At 41.8% G+C, this 24,380-nt stretch overlaps 1 protein-coding gene across 1 annotated transcript in view; it reads right to left on the minus strand.

The window, feature by feature from the left end:
• LOC134338450 (clustered mitochondria protein homolog) overlaps positions 1-24,380 on the minus strand; it is a 97,786-nt gene that overhangs the window by 20,952 nt on the left and 52,454 nt on the right. The window contains exons 17-22 of the mRNA XM_063034268.1: positions 23,560-23,644; positions 20,664-20,817; positions 16,644-16,783; positions 10,648-10,728; positions 3,615-3,740; positions 1,146-1,267 (exon numbers count right to left, since the gene is read on the minus strand). Of these exons, the coding sequence (XP_062890338.1) occupies positions 1,146-1,267; positions 3,615-3,740; positions 10,648-10,728; positions 16,644-16,783; positions 20,664-20,817; positions 23,560-23,644 (708 nt within the window). The remainder of the gene's footprint in view (positions 1-1,145; positions 1,268-3,614; positions 3,741-10,647; positions 10,729-16,643; positions 16,784-20,663; positions 20,818-23,559; positions 23,645-24,380) is intronic.

The following is a 24,380-nucleotide window of genomic DNA, read 5'->3' on the forward strand; positions in this document are numbered from 1 at the left end:
GTGAAGACAGGAGTAGATTCTTTACAATCAGAATTTATAACAGGGAACAATGAAATGATGGTCTAATTGAACAAATATTTTAATGCCTTCATTAAGGAGGACACAAAAGCCTGCCGGAAACTTTAGGGCAGAGTGAAGGAGAAAGAAACTAATGGCCATTAGTATCTGTAAATAAAACTGCGTTGGGGAAATAGATAAAATTGAAAATATTGTCTCAAATGGGGAAGTAGGCAAGTACCCTAATCATTTAAGAAGCAACCAGACAAACATTTGAATCACCAAGGCTATGGAGGCAAGACTGCACCCAAAGAGTAATTAATCTGTGGACTTCTCTTCCACAGCAGGTAGTTGAGACCAAACGTTAAATAAGATCTAGTAGCAAAAGAGATCAAGGGATAAGGGGAAAAAGCAAAAACAGACTATAAATTTGAATCATTAGTCAGGATTACATTGAATGGTGTTGTGAGCTCAAAGGACTAATGACTTAACCCAATTTCAAGTTTCAAGTTGGCTTCAGTCATTAAGGTAATACATAAAAACAAGACAATCAGTTCCTCAATACTGCTCTAATAACCAATTTGTTTTGGGAAGCTTTGACTAAGAGCTAAACATTAGCCACAACACTTCAGACAACTTATCTGTAGTTCTTCGAAAGAGAACTAAGCAATCTTTACAGACAGCACCATTCTCCCTCAGGACTGGATGAAAGGTTTCATCTGGGTTTCTATGCTGAAGCCTCTGACTGAGTCTGAACATACAACCTTCTAATGTCAGTAGAAAAAGCTAATCAATCAAGTCCTGGCCTACAATTAAAATCTATGGGAAACTATGTCTGTGTTTCATATCACCAGAAACTAGATTATGACCTTTAACTAATTTTCTGAAGGATCTTTGCAAGCAAGGAAGTTTGATCTCATTCTGAATCTAGTTTGAACATGATACCCGAGAGGTGAAAAGTCTACACGTAAATTATTAAATACTTAACCAAAACTTGTAATTCTTTTCAAATAGGACCACTTACAAAACATTTCACAAAACAGAAATCTTTGCACAGCTGACAAGGAAATATAGATTGAACCCCATTAATTCCATAACATTACTGTTTTAAAATTATCAGCATTCTAACAATATTTTAAAACCATTACCTAAGTGCAGTCTGTAGAGCCTGGGCCCCATAATATTTAAGGTTTAATTCTAGACTTTTCTGCAAAAATCGAATTGCAAGGTCATAATCCAGTGCAGCTTGGAGCATTAGACTGATGTTACTCTGTAGACACACACAGGAAAAGAAACAAAGTGAATTTTTATACTGATCAGCTCAGAGTCCATTTCACTGGACACTGCATCGTATGGTCTTGAGGCTTCTGTATTACCAGATTCTTCTTTAAAACCATTAAATGTTATTATATTTTGTAACTGCAGAAACTAATCAAAAGAAATGCAAGGGAACCAGGATACATTCTGTGTACATAACCTTGCTTAAGCAAAGTGGCACAATGACATATGCCATTCACATACTTTTGCTTATAACCCATGATGAATTACGCTCAAACATATTTATAGTATTACTCAAATACTACTGAAATTTTAAATACACTGCAGCAATACCTCTACATTTGAGGACAATAAAATGATTGGTTGGAGTGCAGATTGTGAGGAAGATGCAGGGAAGCTTGACTGTGCATTGGACAGGTTAGGCAGATGGGTGAATGCAAGGTAGAAGCAGTATAATGTGGACTTACTCCACCTTCAATCCCCATTTCCAAAATGATGAATGAAGAGCAGGACCAAGCTCAGCATTCTACCCTAGAAAGGGAAGGGAGCATTGCAAATATTGTTCAAAAGATTATGTACATTGGTAGTTAGTGAAAATAAATGTAATAACTTCTATGTACTTTGTTCTGAAAGTTTCTAAATTGACAAACAAAAAACTTCTAGCGTGATCAAAAACATATACATCCGCTGCATGTGGCCCTTAGCAACATCGTAAGGAATGTCATCAGGGTTTTATTTGTATGGCATGCATTCAGTTGCATAATTAACTTAAACTGGCCTTGTTTACTTGCTCTTAAAAAAGACTTCCATAGGTTGTACCTGTACTTCTTGCATCGTTCTGAATCACTGGTCTTGAATGCTACAGATCTAGCCCTCAGCAGACTGCAAATCTCCTGGTTCATCCATGGCTTTTGGTTTGGGCATGTTCAATATGTTTTCAAAGGCACCACACTGATCCTTGCAGATCTTGACGAAGTCAGTGATAACTGTAGTATATTCATTCAGATTCGAAGACAAATCCCTGAATATTGCCCAGTCAACGCTTCTCCACTTCCCTTAACCTCACCATTGGTGCTCTCTCTGCCTGTACACTGGAAGTCTAAGTACAGCCAGGTAATTGGACTTTCCATAGTGCGGGCGTAGGATGGCCCGGTAGGCGTTCTTGATGGTGGTGTAACAGCAGGCAAGTGTGTTGGCTCTTCTGGTTCCACAGGCGATTTGTTGGCTATAGTTGCTTGGCAACTTCCTTAAGCTGGTCTGGTTGAAATCCCCTGCAATGATAGGGAAGGCAGCAGCATGTTCTGTTTCCTGACTGCTGATCATGATGCTCAGATTCTCCAGTGCCTGCTTGACACTACTGGTGTGGAATGTACACTGCCATCAGGATGATGGTGGAAGACTCCTTCAGCAGATAAAATGAACAACACTTAACTGCTGGATGTTCCAGGTCAGGTGAGCAGGACTGAGACAAAGCTGCCACATCTGTACACCACAATTAGGTAATAATGAAGCATATTCTGCCTCCTCTCCTTTTAAGAAACTCAGATGTTCTGGCGACGTAGTGGACAAAGAATCCCACAGACTGCAGTGCTGCATCCAAATGGTAGGGTTGAGCCATATTTCCGTGAAGCAATGTACACAGCAGTCTCTGATGTCCCTCCGGTACTGCAATCTTGCTCTGAGATCTCTATTTTCCAGAAATTGTACATTCTACAGTAGGATAATAGGGAGTAGGAGTCTAAAGACTGTGTCGCCAGCAGGATAGTAAGGAATGGGGGTCTAAGGACTCTGTGTTTCCATCTTACTTGCAGTCCAGCATGCTTCTGGTGTTTTGGTCCAGCATGCTTTATGCCAATAGCCTCATTCATGACTAAGTCTTCCAGCTGACATTCCATCTGCTACCATTGAGAAACTCAGTTTAGAAATTTAGGAAATTCATTTAATAACCATGCTTTTTCATACCTCTGTACCCTCATCCAATGGTACAGTATATAAATTCCTAGATGAATATGCAGATAGGTGAGTTAGTAAGTTTGTTAGACAATACAAAAATTGGGGGTGCTGTGGATAATGTAGAAAGCTGGCAAAGGGTACAGTGGGATATAGATCAGTTGCAGATATAGGCAGTGAAATGTTAGGTGGAGCTTAAGTCAACCAAATGTGAAGTGTTGCACTGTGGGCATTTTGATTACTAATTTAAATAGTTTGCCAAAACAATGTGGGCTGTTCCTGTGCTGCACAGTTCAACCTCCTTCCTGTCCACAAGAGTATATTCCAGAAATGCTTACATTAAAACCATTCCACCCAAAAGCAAAACAAAAACTTATGAAAACACTTACATCAAGGATAGCCATTTCCGGGTGGTCTTCTCCAAAGACAGTGAGCATCAGGTAGCGAGCGCGGTACAACAGCCTCAGTGCTGTTGAATTCTGATTGTTAGCAAAGCAGTAAAGGCCCAGTCTGGTCTGTGAACATAAAAACAATAGTGTTGAGCACAATGTAACAAATTACATGTTGGTTCATAGAATAATTTAGTATTGTGAATTACTCCTATTCTCCAGATGGGTGACTAGAGAGTCAGTAAGAAGCTGATAGACATGCGAGGGAGAATAGAGAGCAATGAAATGACTGGGTATTATGTTTTCTAATTTCAAAAATATACAACTAATGGAAAGAAAAACACAGAGCCTGGAGATGCAAGTGCTGAGCTTCGTTTTACTTTTAGTGAGGTGCACACTTATGACAGAGGCATAATGACATATGCCATTCACATACTCCTTATATATAACCCATAATAAATTATGTAAACAGTGCTTAAATCAAATACATTTACAATATTACTGAAATATTAAATAAACACTCCTCCCTGCCTAGCTTTGAACTTCAAACTCAATATAGAATGCATCTCAACTTAAATATGTAACATATTGCTCTCTAGTCATATATGCACAGTATACTATACAGACATCCTCAGCTTAGTAAGTTATAAATTGTCCCATTCAGGCCTAAAAATTTCATCACTGTGGTGGATTTTTTCCCTTATGGGATAATGTCTTTCCTGACCGGGGGGTCACTCTGCCGTGAAACAATCTCATGTTCTGGGGCTTCCTCCATAGTGGATGTAGGAGTTGACTCCAGCATTGCAGGAAGTGGCTGTGACAGCTCAGGACACCTTCTTCTCTAACAACTGACTCCGCTCTCCTCAACTGATTGATGTGTCATCTCCAGATGATATCTGACACAATTTCCACTGTGTAGGCGAGCAGCCCTGTTCAGTCCTTAATCTTTCCAAGTACCCACATTTGATCACCTCTGTAGTCCCCTGCCAGGACTGTTTGTCCAGGAGTGAAACACTGAACCTCCTTGCTTGAGGATCCCTCAATTTGTCTCAGCTGTTTGTCCTGCGAACTCTTTCCAAAATTGGGTCTGAGATCCAAGCGTTGAGTGCGAGGGGCAACCCAGGAACAACATAGCTGGTGAGTTGATGGTTGTGGAGTGGTAGCATTGCGATATGCAAGAGAAAATTGGCAAGATTCTAATTCAATATAGTGTGCTCTGCTGACATTGTTTGAAGTGCGTCCATTAGACTCTGGACAAACCTTTCCACCAGGCCCTTTGCAGTTGGGTGATACAGTACAGATGTAATATGTCTTATTCTGTTCATTTTCAGGAATGACTGAAACTATTCCACAACAAACTGTGGTCCATGGTCACTGACCAGGTGTTCTGGAACACCAGGCCTTAAGAAGGGGCTTCAACACAGTGTGTGAGCTTGTCGTGGGAGCACTTCAGCCACTTTGTAGCTGCATCCACTACTACCAAATGTGTGCCCATGAATGGCCTGTCAAAATCCACATGAATCCTCTACCGGTAACGCAGCACATTCCCAAAGATCGAGAGGCACTGCTCTTGGCATCCTCTGGACGTGTTGGCATCCTGAACAGTGCATGGTAAGCTGCTCGATCTGCTGATCTGTCCTGGGCCACCAGACAAAGCTTTGAGCCAAAGCTTTCATTTTGACCACCCCTAGAAAACCGGCATACAACTCCACCAACACTTTAGCTCTCAGCTTGGATGGTGCAACAATTCTCAATCCCCGCACAAGGTAACCACCGTTGAGAGCAAGCTCATCCTGACACTGGTAAAAATGAAGGAACTGGAGTTTCCGCTGCACACTACAGCTATTTTGGGTGGCCATGCAGACCTGAGACAATGTGGGACCTTTTCTGGTTTCCCTTTGGATCATATCTGCCATAAAAGAAAGACTTTTAAATTTATATTAGGGAGAAAACGTCAAAGAGAGGTGTCCTCGATTGTCAGTTTTTCAGTTATTTCCTTTTTTTAAGGGTAAACAGGACAATCCATCAGTATTTGCACAATTAGTTGTCCTCTTGAATTTGATTGTGTAATGGTGTCCTCCAAGAAACAGACCCAATCTCTATAGTCATGCTGCTGCTGTTAGTGGAACACCCTTCTGTGGATTGAAAATGGGCACTAGTGGTTAATGATTAGTAATGAGGGTAAGCTCTCTCCTATACAAGTACTGGTTGACTCAAGCCAGACTCAAGGCCTCTCTGTCAATCCATGCGTAATTTCTCTCTGCAGTGGTAAGGGAACCTAATGCAAAGGCTAATGGGGGCGTTCACTTCCATCACTCATAACATGTGACATGACTGCATCTATACCATACGATGAGGTGTCACAGGCAAGCTTCACTGGATGATGTGGATCATAATCTGTGAGTACAGTGTTTGACTTCACCATTTCCTTTGCCTTTTGGAAAACCACCTCATGCTGCTTTATCCATTGCCATTTCTTCCAGATCTGTAGCAATGAGTTCAAGGGATGGAGCACAGTGGCCAGGCTTGGCAGGAACTTATTATAGTAATGGACAAATCCTAAGAACAACCAGAACAGTGACATGCCCTTTAGCCTTGGAGCATCTACCACTGCTTGAATCTTCTCACCACACTTGTGTAAATCTTGTGCGTCAATGGTGTGACCACTGAGCCCATAATCATCTAATCTTTTTAACAGTGTCTTGAGATTTAGGAGATGTTCTTTGTCATTCTTACTGTTAACAATGATGTCAATCAGGAAATACCGAGTGCCTGGGCATGTGGTCCATAGCTTTCTGCCAGGATGCAGATGCAGATGCTACTCCAAAAATAAGCCTATTATAGCAATAAAGCCCTTTGTCAGTGTTTATGGTGAGGAATACTTTGGACACTTCTTCTATCTCTATCTGTAGGTAGGCCTCAGCTAAGTCCACTTTGCAGAAGTGTTTTCCTCCAAAGTTCAAAGTACATTTATTATTAAAGTATGTATACATTATACGACCTTAAGATTCAACTCCTACCAGGCATCCATCAAAGAAATCAAAAAGAACCATTGAAAAGACTGTCAAATGCCCAGTGTGCAGAGGGAAAAAAATACAAATCATGCAAACAATAACCACAAGCAAGTAATGTTCTGAACTGAAGTCCACAAAGAGAGGCTGTCTGTCCAAAGAGAGATGTTTAGTTCAGCGCAGAGCAGTGAGCTGAATTGGCCTGGCCCTTGCCTTGGGCTATGATACCCTGATCTCTTCAATCTGGTCTGGTGCCCAAATCATTGTCCAAACACCGGATTCAGTCACCTCAATATGCTCTGTGGCTTGCACCTTGCCACCTCCAGAAAGGTTTACAAATGTATCTTACATCCTGGGCAGAGGGTACTGATTTACTTTCAGTACTGGGTTGATAGTGACCTTAAAATTACCACACATTCTGGCAGACCCATTCTTCTTGGCAAATGAGACCACTGGTGTTGCCCATGACCTGCACACAAACTTGGAAAGAATTCAGCCTCCATGCGATCTAACTCACTGATTACTTTATCACAGATGGTATAAGAAACCCAATGGGCTTTGTAAAACTTGGGTGTGGCATTTTCATTTCATACTATTTTACCCTTGATATGTTTGAATGTTCCAATGCCGTCCTTGCACACTACTGTGGCATCATCCAGTAACTTTCTTAATTTGCTTTCAGTTGACTCCGTTGCAGGGAATGTGGCCATGCAACTGGTGGATGGATCTCCAATCAACTTGTAGTTGTCTCAGCCAATCATGACATCACAATGCTGGCCCTCCTGTTTTCACCACGTACAAGCTCATGTGGCTTCTTTGTTGTTGTTTTTCACTGTTACGAATATCATTCCCACAGAAGTAATTTTTTTTCCCCACTGTAAGTTTTTAGTTGAATATCTGCAGGCCATTCAAACTCATTTTGTGGAATGACTGAAACAGCTGCACCAATGTCCAATTCTGTTTTAATTAATTTGCCTTTCACTTCCGCGTGTCTCCTGTTAGTTTTCACATTGTAAATCTCAAAGCTATCCAGTCATATGTCACGCTCATCGTTATCAGACTTTTCACTAAACCAACAGCATGCACATTAGTGTTCTTTTTGTAACTGCAACTTGGCTTTTTATCTTTTTCTCTTTCCTGTGCAGTCCATTTATTTCTGTCCGCCCGACATACTCCTTTGTATGTGTCCTATTTTGTTGCATTTTCTGCAAGTTTCTCCTTTAAATCTGTATTGGTCTGGTGTATGTGAACCCCTGCCACCACAGTAACACGAATTTGTTTGGCCAGGCAGGTTACTGTTTAGATGCTCCAATTTTGTTCATGCTCACTTTCATTTCTGAATGCAGCGCAATTGTGTCCCTGGCTGTTATGCCCACTGATAGTGATTTCAACTGCTCTCTTAAATGCAAGTTGTGTGGCAGTAAGGAGCCATTTTTGAATGCTTTCTTGTAAGATTCCACAAACTAAAAGATATCTCAAGGGCACCATTAAGCCCATCACTGAACTGGCCATGCTCAGACAATTTCTTCAGCTCAGGCACATAGGCTGAAATGCATTCCCCTTTCTTTCGATTCTGCTTATGAAACCTAAAGTGTTCTGCAATCAACAATGGTTTTGTTTCTAAATGTTCGTGCATTATTTTCATGATATCAGCAAAGCTCATTTTGGCTGGTTTGGTTGGAGCAGTTAAACTTTTAAGCAAATTGTATGCTCTTCCACTGAATGCACTCAGCAAAATTGGCACTCACTTCTCATTGGCTATTTCATTTGCTTCAAATTACTGCTCAATTTGTTCTGTATATGGCAGTGCAATCAAACTCTCCGATCTTTCTGATGTAGCCAGCAATTTCTGCTTTTTAATTATTTATTTTTATCATCACCCAGTACTCACTGTTCATGAACCCATAAATTTCATCCATCTTCTGCCTTTTTATTTTAAACTCGACCGTCTCTGTCTCCTCCCAAAGAAGCATACGCTGCTCTTTTTAAACAAAAAAAACTCGAACATCTCACTGCACTTCTACAGGTAGGTAGTCATTTCGGTTTCATTTGAAACTTCCTTGTCGCCACTGTTAAGTTTTGCAAATCCAAAACATTGAAACTAATTGAAAGAAAAACATGGAGCCAGGACATGAATGTCCTTAGTTTCATTTTAGTTCTAGTTTAGTGAGGTGCATACATATGACGTAATGGCATAATGATGTTTGCCGTTTACGTACTCTTTACCTAACCCATAATGAACTATGTAACAACAAAGAATACTTAATCAAACAATATATTTACAATATTACTCACTAGGGAAATGAAATTGATCAGATATTGATCAATATAGGCTCAATGGGCTGACTAGTGTATTTTTGTCTTGAGTGAAAGCATATCATTCCCTTAAGGAGAGAGTCAGCTCCCCGTTTCAAATTGTAAGCAACCAGCTATACTGTAATGCTAATACAAAGTAATTTTAAGCTGGCTGATGGTGTAGTGGCATCAGCACCAGACTTCGAGGCAAGTGGTCCTGGGTTCAAACCCGGCTGGCTTCTTGCACACTTTCTATCCATGCTGGGTAGAGTTTCCATCTAGCAACTTGGCCTCATAAAACAGACAAAATCGTTCAAAAGCGCTTGGCCGTTCCAAATAAATATCGATATGTGTAACTAGGGGTGCCGTGCACAATCCGGATTTGATGGGGACAGCCGTGAGAAAGCGCAGAGGAACATCTGGTGAAACTTCTGAAATGCCTGCTTCACCGCTGCTGCTACTGTGCGATCGAGAATCTCCGGAGATGAAGGCCACAAATCCTCAGCTTTGCGTATCGCCCGTTGCCGGGGCCGGGGTCGAAGCGCTCGGCAGAGATGGTGCTCGGTGCTGAATAGGTGGTCGGAGGCTCGGAGTTTTTCGGACGGACTCGGAGTCGGACTGTGGTCGGATGCTTCCGGGATGCTGCAACGGCAAGTTGGCGGCGCTGGAGGTTTACCGTCTGCGTGAGATGATGGGACTTTCAAGTGACTCTGAGACTTTTACTGAGCCATGGTCTGTTCTTATCAAATTACAGTATTGCTTTGCACTGTTGTAACTATATGTTATAATTATGTGGTTTTGGTTAGTTTTTAAGTCAGTTTGTCATGTGTTTTCATGATATCATTCTGGAAAAAACATTTTTATCATTTCTTAATGCATGCATTACTAAATGACAATAAAAGGGGACTGCGTGTCCTCATAATCATAATCCAAAGAAATGGCAAGGTTGCCACCTGATGTGCCACAAGGCATGGAGAGGAATAATAACAATGCTAACTTGAACACTAGTTACTCTTATTTCACTAATTTTAGTTTCGTTAGTTTTTTTTTTAAACTGCTGTAAGATGGTTTGTCTTTGTTGGTTTCGTAATAAAGGGTCGAATGTACTTTTTCAACTCAGAACTTAGTTATTTGGAAGCACGTCATACAGTGTCGATTCCCATACTCAGTCACTCAGAGGTTTTGATTTGCTGTTAAGTAGCCACTACAATCTTAATTGGCTCTTTTCTGTGCATTCCTAAGGGAGCTTACTGGCAAATGTTAAATGCGTCAATCTTTGGCCATTTTAATAACAATACTATTACTATTTCATTATTGAAGATAATAGAAACACCATCAACATGCCTCCATTTCTATTAATTTCACAAGAAACGAGAAACCTGGATAATAATGAACCTAATCACATTCCACAATAAAGCCCTCAGGTTCCATTCCTGTTCTCCACTGAGTTAACCAATTTCAGCAGTGTGTGCAAGGCATTCCAATTGGCTCTGCTTCCCTAGTTTAAAGGGGAAAAAAGCACTCATTGTTTCTCTTCAGTATCAAGTGAAATGCATATATGTATATACAGTACACACTTGCTAGGTTTAGTTTTCACTGTGAAAGTGTTGTGCTGAAATTACGTGTCAATTACAATTGAATGGGATCTATATGTGCAAACACATTCCAATGTGTTGGTCCTAGAAAATGAACTAGAAGAGTGAATGAGGAATAAAATGATAACTCACATATTCACGAATTGTGTTGGGATGATCAAAGCCGAGGATCCGCTCGCTGATTATTACAGCTTCTTGCTGGTTCTTTATAGACTGTATGAAAGAGGAAGTACATTAGTGATCATAAGACAGATGTAATGGCATTTGAGAAAAATCACTTCAGCCTGTGAATAGTCCTCACACCACAAATGTGACACAGGTAACCATCACTCGTACTTCTCAACTTGTCTGTAGTCTTTGACAAAGCTGGCATTCCCAAAGTCTCTCTACCATCATTCAACAGGACAGACTGCAGTAATAGCCCATCTTCCTGCATCTGCTTCAATACATCTGGTTCTCCCCAATGATTACGCTCCAGCTCTCCACTAATCATCCACCCGCTGCACTTTAATAATCCCATCAATGGTTCCATTTAATATCAGAGAATGTATACAATACACAACCTGAAATTCTTACTCTTCACAGACATCCATGAAACAGAAGAAGCCCAAAGAATGAATGAAAGAAAAACACTAGAACCCCAAAGCCCATTTGTAAATATCTGATTATCCACGTGTATCTTGAAAGCACGACAGCTTTATTTCACTGTAATTCCCCTCAGCTGTGTCTAGATGTGTTGGATTACTTGATGATATTGTGCACAGGACAGAAATAAGAAAGGTATCTTCTCCTACTAAATACTGAAAAGACTAAAGCCATTCCCTTCAGTGCCCATTATGTCCTATAATCCAGCCTGTGGCTTATTTTCTCTTTTTGGCAACTACCCAAAATTGAACCAGACTGCATGCACTGGTGTCTTGTTTGATCTTGCACTGAGTTTTGAATCTCTTATTCTTGGCACCTGTAAGCCACAACTTTAAAAACCACTCCCGCCCCACATTGTATCATTTCTTAATGCATGCATTGCTAAATAAGTGAGGACTGCGTGTCTTCATAATCTAATCTAATCAGTCAACAGGTGGTGGAACCCCTATCCATATCTTTCGTCTCAAGATTTAACTACTCCAGCACATTCCAAATTGATCTCCCTCACCACGCTCTCCATAAACTTGAGGTCATCCAGCTATGTTGTCCATGTTCCATTCAGTCACCTTTGCTTGTTGAGCTATTTTGGTCAAGCAGTGCTTTGATTGTAAAACTTGAAATCCTCTTTTCAAATTCTCCATGTCTCCTGTGCCTCTGCACTTTCTCCAGGCCTTGAAACCCGTAAAACATCAGCATTCCAATGCTAAATTCCCCAATTTAAAATTGTTCCAAAATTGACTCTCAGTCCCAAGCTCTAGAGTTTATTCTCAAAAACTCTCATCCATTTATGAAACGTACCACTTTCCCTGGGCCTTTCCTCATGCACTCTGGTATCTCCTTCTGGGATTTGATTTTTTTTTTTGTATACAATACTGATATGAAGCATCTTTTTTATCTTGCTACTTTTTATATATTTTTTCTGTTGTTACACTGTATTTAATCTATTCCATATACTTTATTTTTCCCCTTTCTATATTATCATGTACTGCATTTAACAACTGCTGCTGAGTTAACAAATTTCATGACACATGCTAGTGAATGATACTATCGACATACACAGAGGTGATAGTAAACCTGATTCTGATTAGAAGATGGTAGCTGCTGTTGATCACAACGTGCTGTCCATAAAGACCATAAGGCAAAGGAGCAGAAGTCAGCCATTCAGCCCATCGAATCTGCTCCACCATTTTATCATGAGCTGATCCATTCTCCCATTTAGTCCCACTCCCCCGCCTTCTCACCATAACCTTTGATGCCCTGGCTACTCAGATGCCTATCAATCTCTGCCTTAAATACACCCAATGACTTGGCCTCCACTGCTGCCCCTGGCAACAAATTTCATAGATTCACCACCCTCTGACTAAAAAAATTTCTTCGCATTTCTGTTCTGAATGGACACCCTTCAATCCTTAAGTCATGCCCTCTCGTACTAGACTCCCCCATCATGGGGAACGACTTTGCCACATCCACTCTGTCCATGCCTTTCAACATTCAAAATGTTTCTATGAGGTCTCCCCTCACTCTTCTAAACTCCAAGGAATACAGTCCAAGAGCAGACAAACGTTCCTCATATGTTAACCCTCTCATTCCTGGAATCATTCTAGTGAATCTTCTCTGTACCCTCTCCAACGTCAGCACATCCTTTCTTAAATAAGGAGACCAAAACTGCCCACAGTACTCCAAGTGAGGTCTCACCAGCACCTTATAAAGCCTCAACATCACATCCCTTCTCCTATACTCTATTCTTCTAGAAATGAATGCCAACATTGCATTTGCTTTCTTCACCACTGACTCAACCTGGAGGTTAACCTTAAGGGTATCCTGTACGAGGACTCCCAAGTCCCGTTGCATCTCAGAACTTTGAATTCTTTCCCCATTTAAATAATAGTCTGCCCATTTATTTCTTCTGCCAAAGTGCATAACCATACACTTTCCAACATTATATTTCATTTGCAACTTCTTTGCCCATTCTTCCAATCTATCCAAGTCTCTCTGCAGACTTTCAGTTTCCTCAGCACTACCGGCGCCTCCACCTATCTTCATATCGTCAGCAATCTTAGCCACAAAGCCACCTATCCCATAATCCAAATCATTGATGTACAATGTAAAAAGAAGCAGCCCCAACACGGACCCTTGTGGAACACCACTGGTAACTGGCAGCCAACCAGAATAGGATCCCTTTATTCCCACTCTCTGTTTCCTGCCAATCAGCCAACGCTCTATCCATCTATGTAACTTCCCCGTAATTCTATGGGCTCTTATCTTGTTAAGTAGCCTCATGTGTGGCACCTTGTCAAAGGCCTTCTGAAAATCCAAATATACAACATCGACTGCATCTCCCTTGTCTAGCCTACTTGTAATTTCCTCAAAAAATTGTAATAGGTTTGTCAGACAGGATTTTTCCTTTAAGGAATCCATGCATGCTGAGTTCTGCCTATCTTGTCATATGCCTCCAGGTACTCTGTAACCTCATCCTTGACAATCGACTCCAACAACTTCCCAACCACCGATGTCAAGCTAATAGGTCTATAATTTCCTTTTTGCTTCCTTGCCCCCTTCTTAAATAGCGGAGTGACATTTGCAATCTTCCAGTCCTCCGGAACCATGCCAGAATCTATCAACTTTTGAAAGATCATCGCTAATGCCTCCGCAATCTCCACAGCTACTTCCTTCAGAACACAAGGCTGCATTCCATCTGGTCTGGGAGATTTATCTACCTTTAGTCTATTCAGCTTCCTGAGTACTTTCTCTGTCGTAATTGTGACTGTGCACACTTCTCTTCCCTGCCACCCTTGAGTGTCCTGTATACTGCTGTCTTCCTCAGTGAAGACTGATGCAAAATACTCGTTCAGTTCCTCTGCCATCTCCTTATCTCCCATTACAATTTCTCCAGCATCATTTTCTATCGGTCCTATATCTACTCTCACCTGTCTTTTACTCTTTATATACTTGAAAAAGCTTTTAGTATCCTCATTGATATTATTTGCTAGCTTCCTTTCATAGTTAATCTTTTCCCTCTTAATGACCCTTTTAGTTTCCTTTTATAAGCTTTTAAAAACTTCCCAATCCTCTGTCTTCCCAATAGTTTTTACTTCCTTGTATGTCCTCTCCTTTGCTTTAACTTTGGCTTTGACTTCTCTTGTCAACCACGGTTGCATCCTTTTTTCATTCGAAAATTTTTTTTTTTGGAATATACCTGTCTTGCACCTTCCTCACTTCTCGCATAAACTCCAGCCACTGCTGCTCTGCCATCTTTCCCGCCAGTGTCCCTTTCCAGTCAACTTTGGCCAGTTCCTCTCCCATGCCACTGTAATTTCCTTTACTCCACTGAAATAACAACACATCAGATTTTGGCTTCTCTTTTTCAAATTTCACAGTGAACTCAATCATGTTATGACCACTGCCTCCTAAGGGTTCCTTCACCTCAATCTCTCTAATCACCTCCGGTTCATTACACAATACCCAATCCAGTACAGCTGATCCCCTACTGGGCTCAGCAACAAGCTGTTCTAAAAAGCCATCTCGCAGACATTCTACAAATTCTCTCTCGAGATCCAGTGCTGACCTGATTTTCCCAATCCACTCGCATGTTAAAATCCCCCACAATTATCATAACACTGCCCTTCTGGCAAGCCTTTTCTATTTCCTGTTGTAATTTGTAGTCCACATCACTGCAGCTGTTTGGAGGCCTATAAATAACTGCCATCGGGGTCCTTTTACCCCTGCGATTTCTTAGCTCAACCCATAAAGATTCTGCACCTTCCGATCCTATATCATCTCTTTCTAATGATTTAATATCATTTCTTACCAATAAATGATATTAAAGGCAAGTCCACAGCCACACTAACATCACTGTGATTGAACTGTCTGGAGCAGGGGTTTCCAACCCTTTTTATGCCATGGACCCCTCACATTAACCAAGGTGTCTGTGGACCCGAGATTGGGACCCCTGATCTAGAGATAGTGAGCTCTGCAAATCAAGAACGAGGATGTTTCTTCTGTCATCACCAGGCAAAAGATCTTACTTACAGTATATTAAATACAATAAATCCTTTAAAAATCTCTTCTATTACTGAAACAACAGGAATTCTGCAGATGCTGGAAATTCAAGCAACATACATCAAAGTTGCTGGTGAACGCAGCAGGCCAGGCAGCATCTATAGGAAGAGGCGCAGTCGACGTTTCAGGCCGAGACCTTTCGTCAGGACTAACTGAAGGAAGAGTGAGTAAGGGATTTGAAAGCTGGAGGGGGAGATGCAAAATGATAGGAGAAGACAGGAGGGGGAGGGATGGAGCCGAGAGCTGGACAGGTGATAGGCAGAAGGGGATACGAGAGGATCATGGGACAGGAGGTCCGGGAAGAAAGACGGGGGGGGGTGACCCAGAGGATGGGCAAGAGGTATATTCAGAGGGACAGAGGGAGAAAAAGGAGAGTGAGAGAAAGAATGTGTGCATTAAAAAGAGTAACAGATGGGGTACGAGGGGGAGGTGGGGCCTAGCGGAAGTTAGAGAAGTCAATGTTCATGCCATCAGGTTGGAGGCTACCCAGACGGAATATAAGGTGTTGTTATATTCCGTCTGGGTAGCCTCCAACCTGATGGCATGAACATTGACTTCTCTAACTTCCGCTAGGCCCCACCTCCCCCTCGTACCCCATCTGTTACTCTTTTTAATGCACACATTCTTTCTCTCACTCTCCTTTTTCTCCCTCTGTCCCTCTGAATATACCTCTTGCCCATCCTCTGGGTCACCCCCCCCCCGTCTTTCTTCCCGGACCTCCTGTCCCATGATCCTCTCGTATCCCCTTCTGCCTATCACCTGTCCAGCTCTCGGCTCCATCCCTCCCCCTCCTGTCTTCTCCTATCATTTTGCATCTCCCCCTCCCCCTCCAGCTTTCAAATCCCTTACTCACTCTTCCTTCAGTTAGTCCTGACGAAGGGTCTCGGCCTGAAACGTCGACTGCGCCTCTTCCTATAGATGCTGCCTGGCCTGCTGCGTTCACCAGCAACTTTGATGTATGTTTCTTCTATTACTGATTCTATTTTTTGGTATGTCTCCATCATTACACTTCCACTTCATAAATGTTCCTGTGAATACCAGTGAAGAGTGGTTTTAAAAAAATTGGGAAATTAACTGCAGGTCTTTCAATTGCCTGTCTGTTGATTTATTCAAGAGATCAGTGTTGATGGCAATGAGACGGCAATTGGTATGGTCACAGATATGCCTAGATTGTAAATGAATAGTATTGAACGCTGCACATCTCCAGATTAAAACAGCAGATAGAGACCATTTGAAGCATCCATTTCACGTGCAGCTTAATGTGAAGAATTATTTGACAATCAGATCCTCCTTTCCACTTGAAAAACTCTGCTACATGAAACGTACCATCAGGATCGAACAATGCAGGTAAACAATAGGCAATTATTGAATACTTTTAGTCTGGGCATAAAACTTCCAGCACACAGTTCGAAGTATTTACTCACCTCAGGTATATCATCCATGACATAATTCAACTGTGCAAGCAGGTGCAAACAACCACAGACGTCCGAGTGCAATGGTCCATACACATTTTTGAACAAGCTTAAAGATTCTTTAATTAATTCAAAACCTTCCTTAATATTTCCTAGAAATAAAAACAATAAGAGGACGGTTTAAACTAGTTTGGCAGGGGCAATGGGAACCAGGCACCGGGTTAGGAGGAGGAGGGATGGAGAGGAAGGTAGTTATCAAGGCCAGTAAAAGCAGGCAGGAACAGGGCGATAGATATGATGGGACAGATAGTTTGGAAGTGTTTATCTTTTAACACTATAAGTATTATGGCTAATAATGTTGAACCCAGAGCATGGATCAGTATATGGAATGATGATAATGTGGCCATGACAGACAGAGAGAGAGAGAGAGAGAGAGAGAGAGACAGAGAGACAGAGAGACAGAGAGAGAGAGAGACAGAGAGAGAGAGAGAGAGAGAGAGAGAGAGAGAGAGAGGAGACAGATAGAGATGGGGCAGGCGCGGGCAGAACACGCACACTGCACGACTCATCAGGGACAAAACCACAGCTGCACTTAGATGGCATAAGGCTCATCCACTGAGTCTATATGGTTAGAACTCAGAAGTAGGTAGAGTGCCACAAGGACATTGAGGAACAGATACGCAGACAGATTATGGAAAGGTGTAAAAACAATAGGGCTGTTGTCATGGGGGATTTCAACTTCCCAAGTATAAACTGGGATCTTCTGAGTACAAGCAGTTTAAGAAGTGCAAGAGCAGAGACTGGAAATCTGGTCAGGGTTGATGGGAAGATGAATGCTGCTAAATACAGAGAGATCCTGGATAAAAACCTGCTAGCCTCTGCCAGAAAGCTTAAACTGGGGAGTAAGTTCATCTTCCAGCAGGACTGCCAGAGCAACCATGGAGTGGCTTCAATGAAGAAAACTGATGTCCTTGAGTGGCCCAATCAGAGCGTTCAAGATTGTTGTTCACCACCACTCCCTCTAACATGGCACAGGAGGAATGGGCAAATCTTGATCCATCACATTGTGCGAAGCTAATGGAGACTTTATCCAAAAAGACTACTGGCCGCAATAGCCGTGAGAGGTGGCTCAACTAAGTACCAAGCAAAGGGGAACAAATACTTTTGAACTGCTGCCTTCTCTGTTTTTGAATTTTTTGTTTTTCATGTTTTACACTTCTCCGTTTTTGGGGGGGCCTGTGAGAAATGGGGCATGTGATTTACAAATAAAAATTCTCAGTTAAATTGATCAAAATAATAATTATTGACTCCAAATGGGAAATACTCTCATCACAGCATTTAGTACATTAGTGTGCAAAATTAACTAATAACATACAGAATAATATACACAATGTACCAATTTGCAATAATGCATTTAATAATAAAACACAGACTATTGTACTATGATGTATGTTCTCCTGCCACACAGAGATGAACTGTTGTATATGCTTATTGCATTTAGTAGGAAAGATTTTCTGAAACGATACTTTTGACAGCAGAGCTGAATGAGTCTGTCTTAACGGGTGCTCTGCTGCTTATTCAGTAGCTCATGGAGAGGAGGTGCCGGATTGTCCATAATGGGTAACAGTTTGTTTAGTCACCTCCGCTCCAACACCAACTCAGAAGAGTCCGGATTGTAGCCAAGGACGGAACAAGCTCTGGTTAGGCCACACTTGGAGTACTGCGTCTAGTTCTGGTCACCTCACTATAGGAAGGATGTGGAAGCATCGGAAAGGGTACAGAGGAGATTTACCAGGATGCTGCCTGATTTAGAGAGTATGCATTGTGATCAGAGATTAAGGGAGCTAGGGCTTTACTCTTTGGAGAGAAGGAGGATGAGAGAAGACATGGTAGAGGTGTACAAGATAATAAGAGGAATAGATAGAGTGGATAGCCAGTGCCTCTTCCCCAGGGCACCACTGCTCAATACAAGAGGACATGGTTTTAAGGTAAGGTGTGGGAAGTTCAAGCGGGATATTAGAGGAAGGTTTTTTACTCAAAGAGTGGTTGGTGCGTGGAATGCACTGCCTGAGTCAGTGGTGGAGGCAGATACAGTAGTGAAGTTTAAGAGACTACTAGACAGGTATATGGAGGAATTTAAAGTGGGGGGTTATATGGGAGGCAGGGTTTGAGGGTCGGCATAACATTGTGGGCCAAAGGGCCTGTACTGTGTTGTACTATTCTATGTTCTACGTAAGCCTTTTTGATGAGTTTAGTCTTTTTGCACCCCCAGCACAAAGCAGCAAAGACAATTGCACTCGCTGTAGCACACTGGTAAAAGATCAACATTCTGCTGCACACATTGAAGGATCTCAGCTTCCTTAGAAAATAGAGTCCGCTCATCCCCTGGTTGTAATGCTCATTTACATGAACAGAGGGTTGGGGGTTAAATACTTTTTCAGGCACTATAGATCATTTGCAGAGACAAGCAGAGAAATGGCAGATGGAGTTTAACCCGGCTAAATGTGAAGTGTTACACCATGCTAGGTCAAATGTAAGTAACAAGTCAGTACACTGTTGAGGTGAAGATCTTTAGCAGCGTTGATGAGCAGAAGGATTTTGGGGTCCAAGTTCATAGCTTCCTGATACAGGTTGATAAAGTGGTTAAGAAGGCATATGGCATGCTTACCTTTATTAGTTGAGGCACTGAGTTTCAGCTTTATAAAACTCTACTTGGGCCATATCTGGATTATTGCATTTTGAAGGATGTTGAGACTTGGGAGAGGGTGCAGAAGAGGTTTACCAGCATGCTGGCTGAATTAAAGTGCACATGCTACAATGAGAGTCTGGATAAACGTGGGTTGATTTCTTTGGAGCGGCAGAGGCCAAGGGGATACATGATATAGGTTTATAAGATTATGAGAGGCATAGACAGACAATATCTTTTTCCAAGGCTTGAAATCTCCAATACCAGAGGGCATGCATTTAAGGTGAGAAGGGGTCATTTCAAAGGAGATGTGAAGGGCAAGTTCTTCCCCCCCACCCCACCCCAAGAGAGTGGTGGGTGCCTGGAATGCACTGTCTGGGGTGGTGGTAGAGGCAGAAGGGTTAGGAACTTCTAAGAGACATTTAGATAGGTACATGAATATGAGGAAGATGGAAGGATGTGGACATTGTGTAGGCAGAAGAGATTAATTTAGTTTCCCATTTGATTACTGATTTGATTGGTTTGGCAGAACATTGTGGGCTGAAGGACCTTTTCCTTTGCTGTACTTTTCTATGTTCTATGTTCTCTAATAAGAATTGAAGTTAGCAATACAGAAGGAAATAAACTTTCTGATCACTATCGATACTGCACTTTGAAAGGATTGTACTTGGACTGAGGTAGCAAAAATCCAAAATTCACCAAGAATTTGATACTTTTAAGAAAACAGTGAAATTAAAATAGAATGATCAACAAGTAGTCAGCAAGTCAAGCAGCATTTGCACAGAAAGGGAGGGGAAGGAGGGAAGGAGGAAGTTGAAGTTTCCGGTCAATTAGAACGGTATTCAATTAAATGCCATTGAACCAAAATGCTTACTCCATTTGCTCTCCACAGACCCTGACTATTTTCCAGCACGTGTACTTGTTCGCTGTTTGGTATTAAAAGTTGGAGGGGCATTATCAAACTTTGTTACACACCACCATCAGCACATTTGCATTTCATGCAATGTTGTAACATTTAGTGGCACACAATAATCAGTCTGTCTCCAAGCCCACTTCTTTTTTTTTGTTTTTTAAAAATTTTTTTCAAGCACACAGTGTAGTCTTTCACAACGTGGAGCAGTTCTGGCTCTGAACTCTTGCTCTGTAACAGGGCTCCATGGACCACTTGCTTACTGGTATTGGTCCATGGCATAAGAAAGGTTGGGAACCCCTACTCTATAAGGTCTTTTTCAGATCTAATTTTATTCTCAGCCTTAATAACATCTAAAGGAAATATTGAACTCTCTCTACTTGAGCCCTGTTCTACCCAAGTACATTGGGATTTTCCCTTCAATGTGATTGCGTACCTTTCTGAATTTTAGCTTTGGCTTTCTGATAAACCTTCTCAGCATCTGTTGCTTTCACAATAATGTGCTTGAACACAGGGAATGTGTTAAGAATGTCGTCCTCTGTGAAAGTGGGTTTGTGACGATTGTCAAAGTTGTAATCCCGCAGCAGAACCTAAGAGAAAATATTTAAGGACATTATAAGCAACTCAATAAATCAAAAAAATGCTTATGACTTGAAACGACTCTGAAAGTACATGTGTCCCCCTCAAAAGATGAAATAATCCAAAACACAAGAGGTTTTGCAGATGCTGAAATCCAGAGCAACACACACAAAATGCTGCAGGAACTCAGCGGGTCAGGCAGCATCTGTGGAAATGAACAAACAGTCCACATTTTGGACTGAGACTCTTCTTCAGTACCGCTATCTCATTGGCAATAAAGTTGAAAAGACCCAGAGCAGGCAGAGAACCAGGGCGGGGTGTCCAAGAAGAGAAGGAGGGTTGGAGGTGGGAAGAGGGTCATCAGTGTGAGATGGGGAATTCTTGCCAAAGAAGTGGGCTTGGAGACAAACTTGGTGTCGTGGCAAGCACCAAACTCACAGAGGTGTGGGCGAAGGGGGCAAAAGCAAGGCCCTTGCTGGGGACAGAATATTCCACCTCAGAGAGGGGAAGGTCGGAGGGAATGGTGAAGGCACAGCAGGGATTAGAGCTGAGATCAGAGAGGTGACGGCATCAGTGGAAGGGGGGGTGGGAAGGGTTGGGGTTGGGGTGTTCAGGATGGAAGGAAGGAGGAAGCTCTGAGGACCCAAGAGGTGTCAGGGGAGCCTGAGAGGCTCAGAGTTGAAGACTGGTGATGGGGGAAGTGGAACCCGAGGGTCCAGCGGCAGCGAGGAAGGTCTCAGATTAGAGGTGATGGCAGCTGAGGTCCGGGCTGGAGCCAGAGCTAAAGGTCAAGTAATTTGCGGTCTGAAGTTGTCCAAATATGATAAGCTATACAACATTGGGTAATATGTAGCTGAACTGCCACCAAGACTCAAATGCTCATGAGATGGAGTTGCAGAGGGACAAAACAAACCTTTGTAATCACCTTCTCCCTCTGATCAATGCTGAAAGGTACACAAAATTGAACATCTAATTCATCAAGGTCCAGATTATCCATGAATTTTCAACACCAAAATAGTTTATGAATGCCAACACCAAAATAGTTTATGAATGCCAAGTGATATTTAGCATATGGTTGTCTTTGGGAAAGAGGAGTTCTCAGATGAACCAAAAGATGATAAACTTCAGTAGAGCTTCTTCAGGACTTATTGAAGGAAACTCAAGATTCAACCAAGGGTGGGGAGGAGGAGTTATTTTTCTTTCATCCCCAATAAATGTAAAGTTGTTTTTTTTTGTTGGCAATCACTTGCTAAACTATTTGATCTAAAAAGACCAAATGGAACAACCGTAATCTCTTCCTGTGTAAATGTGAGTTTTCTCAACGAAGACTCTGGGACATTAAAACCAATTAGATTTTGTTTCTCCATAATATCCACCCAATGATTTAGCAATTTTCCCAACCCCATGTCTGCCATCAAACACTTGAGATCAGTTGCCTTCCGGTCTCTGCTTTAACAACATCTAACAATGATTTTCAATCTTCCCTTAACAGTAGATGGCCTCCTGACTTAATTTAATACAAACTGGTTCGATTCAGTGACTGGCTCCAAACCTACTCTCTAAAATTTTGATTAAAACATGATGGGATTAATTACTGAATGCATCAGTGCCGACTTGGATTCATTTGATTAGAAAAGATGTGGTGACTGCAGAAGCCAAAACATAGGGCACTAATGGTAGCATAGAAGTTAGCACAATGCTGCTGCAGTTCCTGGTGTTGGAAACTGAGTTCAATCCTGGCACCCTCTGTAAGGAGTCTCTGTACATCCTCCCCGCAGAATGTGGGGGCTTTCTCCGGGTGCTCCACTTTCCTCCCACAGTCCAAAGACATACTGAGTAGGTTAATTGGTCATTGCAAATTGTCCAGTGATTAGGCTAGAGTTAAAATCAGAGTTGTTCAGGGTTGCTGGGCAGTGTGGTTTGAAGAGCTGGAAAGCTCTATTCTGTGCTGTATTCTAAATAAATAAATTTCATTATGTTCCTATGAAGCGCATTCAACCTCTTTAAAAGTGTGATTTAAATGAAAATTGTGGTAAACAAAAATCAACAAGAATTCTCCCTGTTGACTTCTAAAACAATTTGATTTATGGTGCAATTTAAAATTCTCAAAATTAATCCTACCAGCTACTAAGCAATTTTAGATTGTGTGTGCATATCAGTTAACTGACATCTACCCAACCATAACTTATGATGAAAAGTTCTTTAATCTTTCCTCCCATTCTTCAATTACTTCTAAGAATATAAGAGAGCAATATATTAAACAATGAGGGCCTCACTGTGGGCAAAACACAGTAGAAGGAAGAATTGGGAATTCTGCAATACTTATGGGACAAAACCGCGCCAACTTACACAAAGTGTTGCTGCCTTCCACACCCAATGCAATAAATTCACCCAGACACATTGCACATTATTTTTCTTAGTTGATTTTTTACCAACCTGAAACTTGAACCATGCTGTTCTCTCAGTGATGTTGCCTGAACCTGCTGAGTATTGCTACCATTTTGTATTATTTCATTTTTCTACATATGCTTCTTGCAAAAAAGCACTATAAGCACAATCAATTTTCCATTAATAGACATGCTTTGTTCAGTACACTGCATCCTTCTAAAATTACTGAGCAATGTACTGGAATGCCCATCTGATGAGCCAAGCAGGACAATAGTACGGCTGTTGCTTGCAGCATGCTGAAAGACTACCACAGTAATGCAGATTGTGCGTATGACACGTAGTTATAATTAAAGATTCAGCAATACCTGAATTCCAGCCTTTAAGCAGAACTCACGCAAAAGAGACACCTTCTGTAGGCCAAACTGCTCCACTGCCTGATCAATCCCAGCACTGGAACACACCAATCAAAAACATAATTTTATAGTCAAACAGAGACGATAAACTAAATAGATGACAATGCCATTTTCTCATTTCCACCACCCTGTAGCATTTTCAGATGTATCACCATCCTGCTAAAAAGTATTACAAGTTTGGCTATTTTAGTTGCAAAGTTATCAAACTCTGGTCAGGCCACATCTGGAGTATTGCACATGGTTCTGGTAGGAAGGATGTTGAGACTCGGGAGAGGGGCCAGAAGAGGTTCGCCAGGATGCTGCCTGGTTTAGAGGGCATGTGCCATCACAAGAGGCTGGAGAAACTTGGGTTGGCGTGTCGGAGGCTGAGGGGGGATCTGATAGAGGTTTATAAAATTATGAGAGGCACAGATAGAGTGGACAGAGAGCATCTGTTTCCCAGAGTTGAGATGTCTAATACCAGACAGCATGTATTGACGGTGAAGGGGGAGGTTCAAAGGGGATGAGAGGGGCAAGTTTTTTTACTCAGAGAAGTGGATGCCTGGAACACGCTGCCTGGTAGGGCGGTAGAGGCAAATACATTAGAGGCTTTTAAAAGACATTTAGATAGGCTCCTGGATGCAACGGAGGTGGAGGGATATGGACATTATGTATGTAGGAGGAATTCGAATTTGGGTGTTTTTGGTTTGCTTCTTAGCTGTTCGGCACAACATTATGTGCAGAAGGGCCTGGTCCTGTGTTGTATTATTCTATGTTCTATGCAAGTTCTACCT

The sequence above is a fragment of the Mobula hypostoma genome, chromosome 27, assembly GCF_963921235.1.
Source record: "Mobula hypostoma chromosome 27, sMobHyp1.1, whole genome shotgun sequence".
Lineage (NCBI taxonomy): Eukaryota > Metazoa > Chordata > Chondrichthyes > Myliobatiformes > Myliobatidae > Mobula > Mobula hypostoma.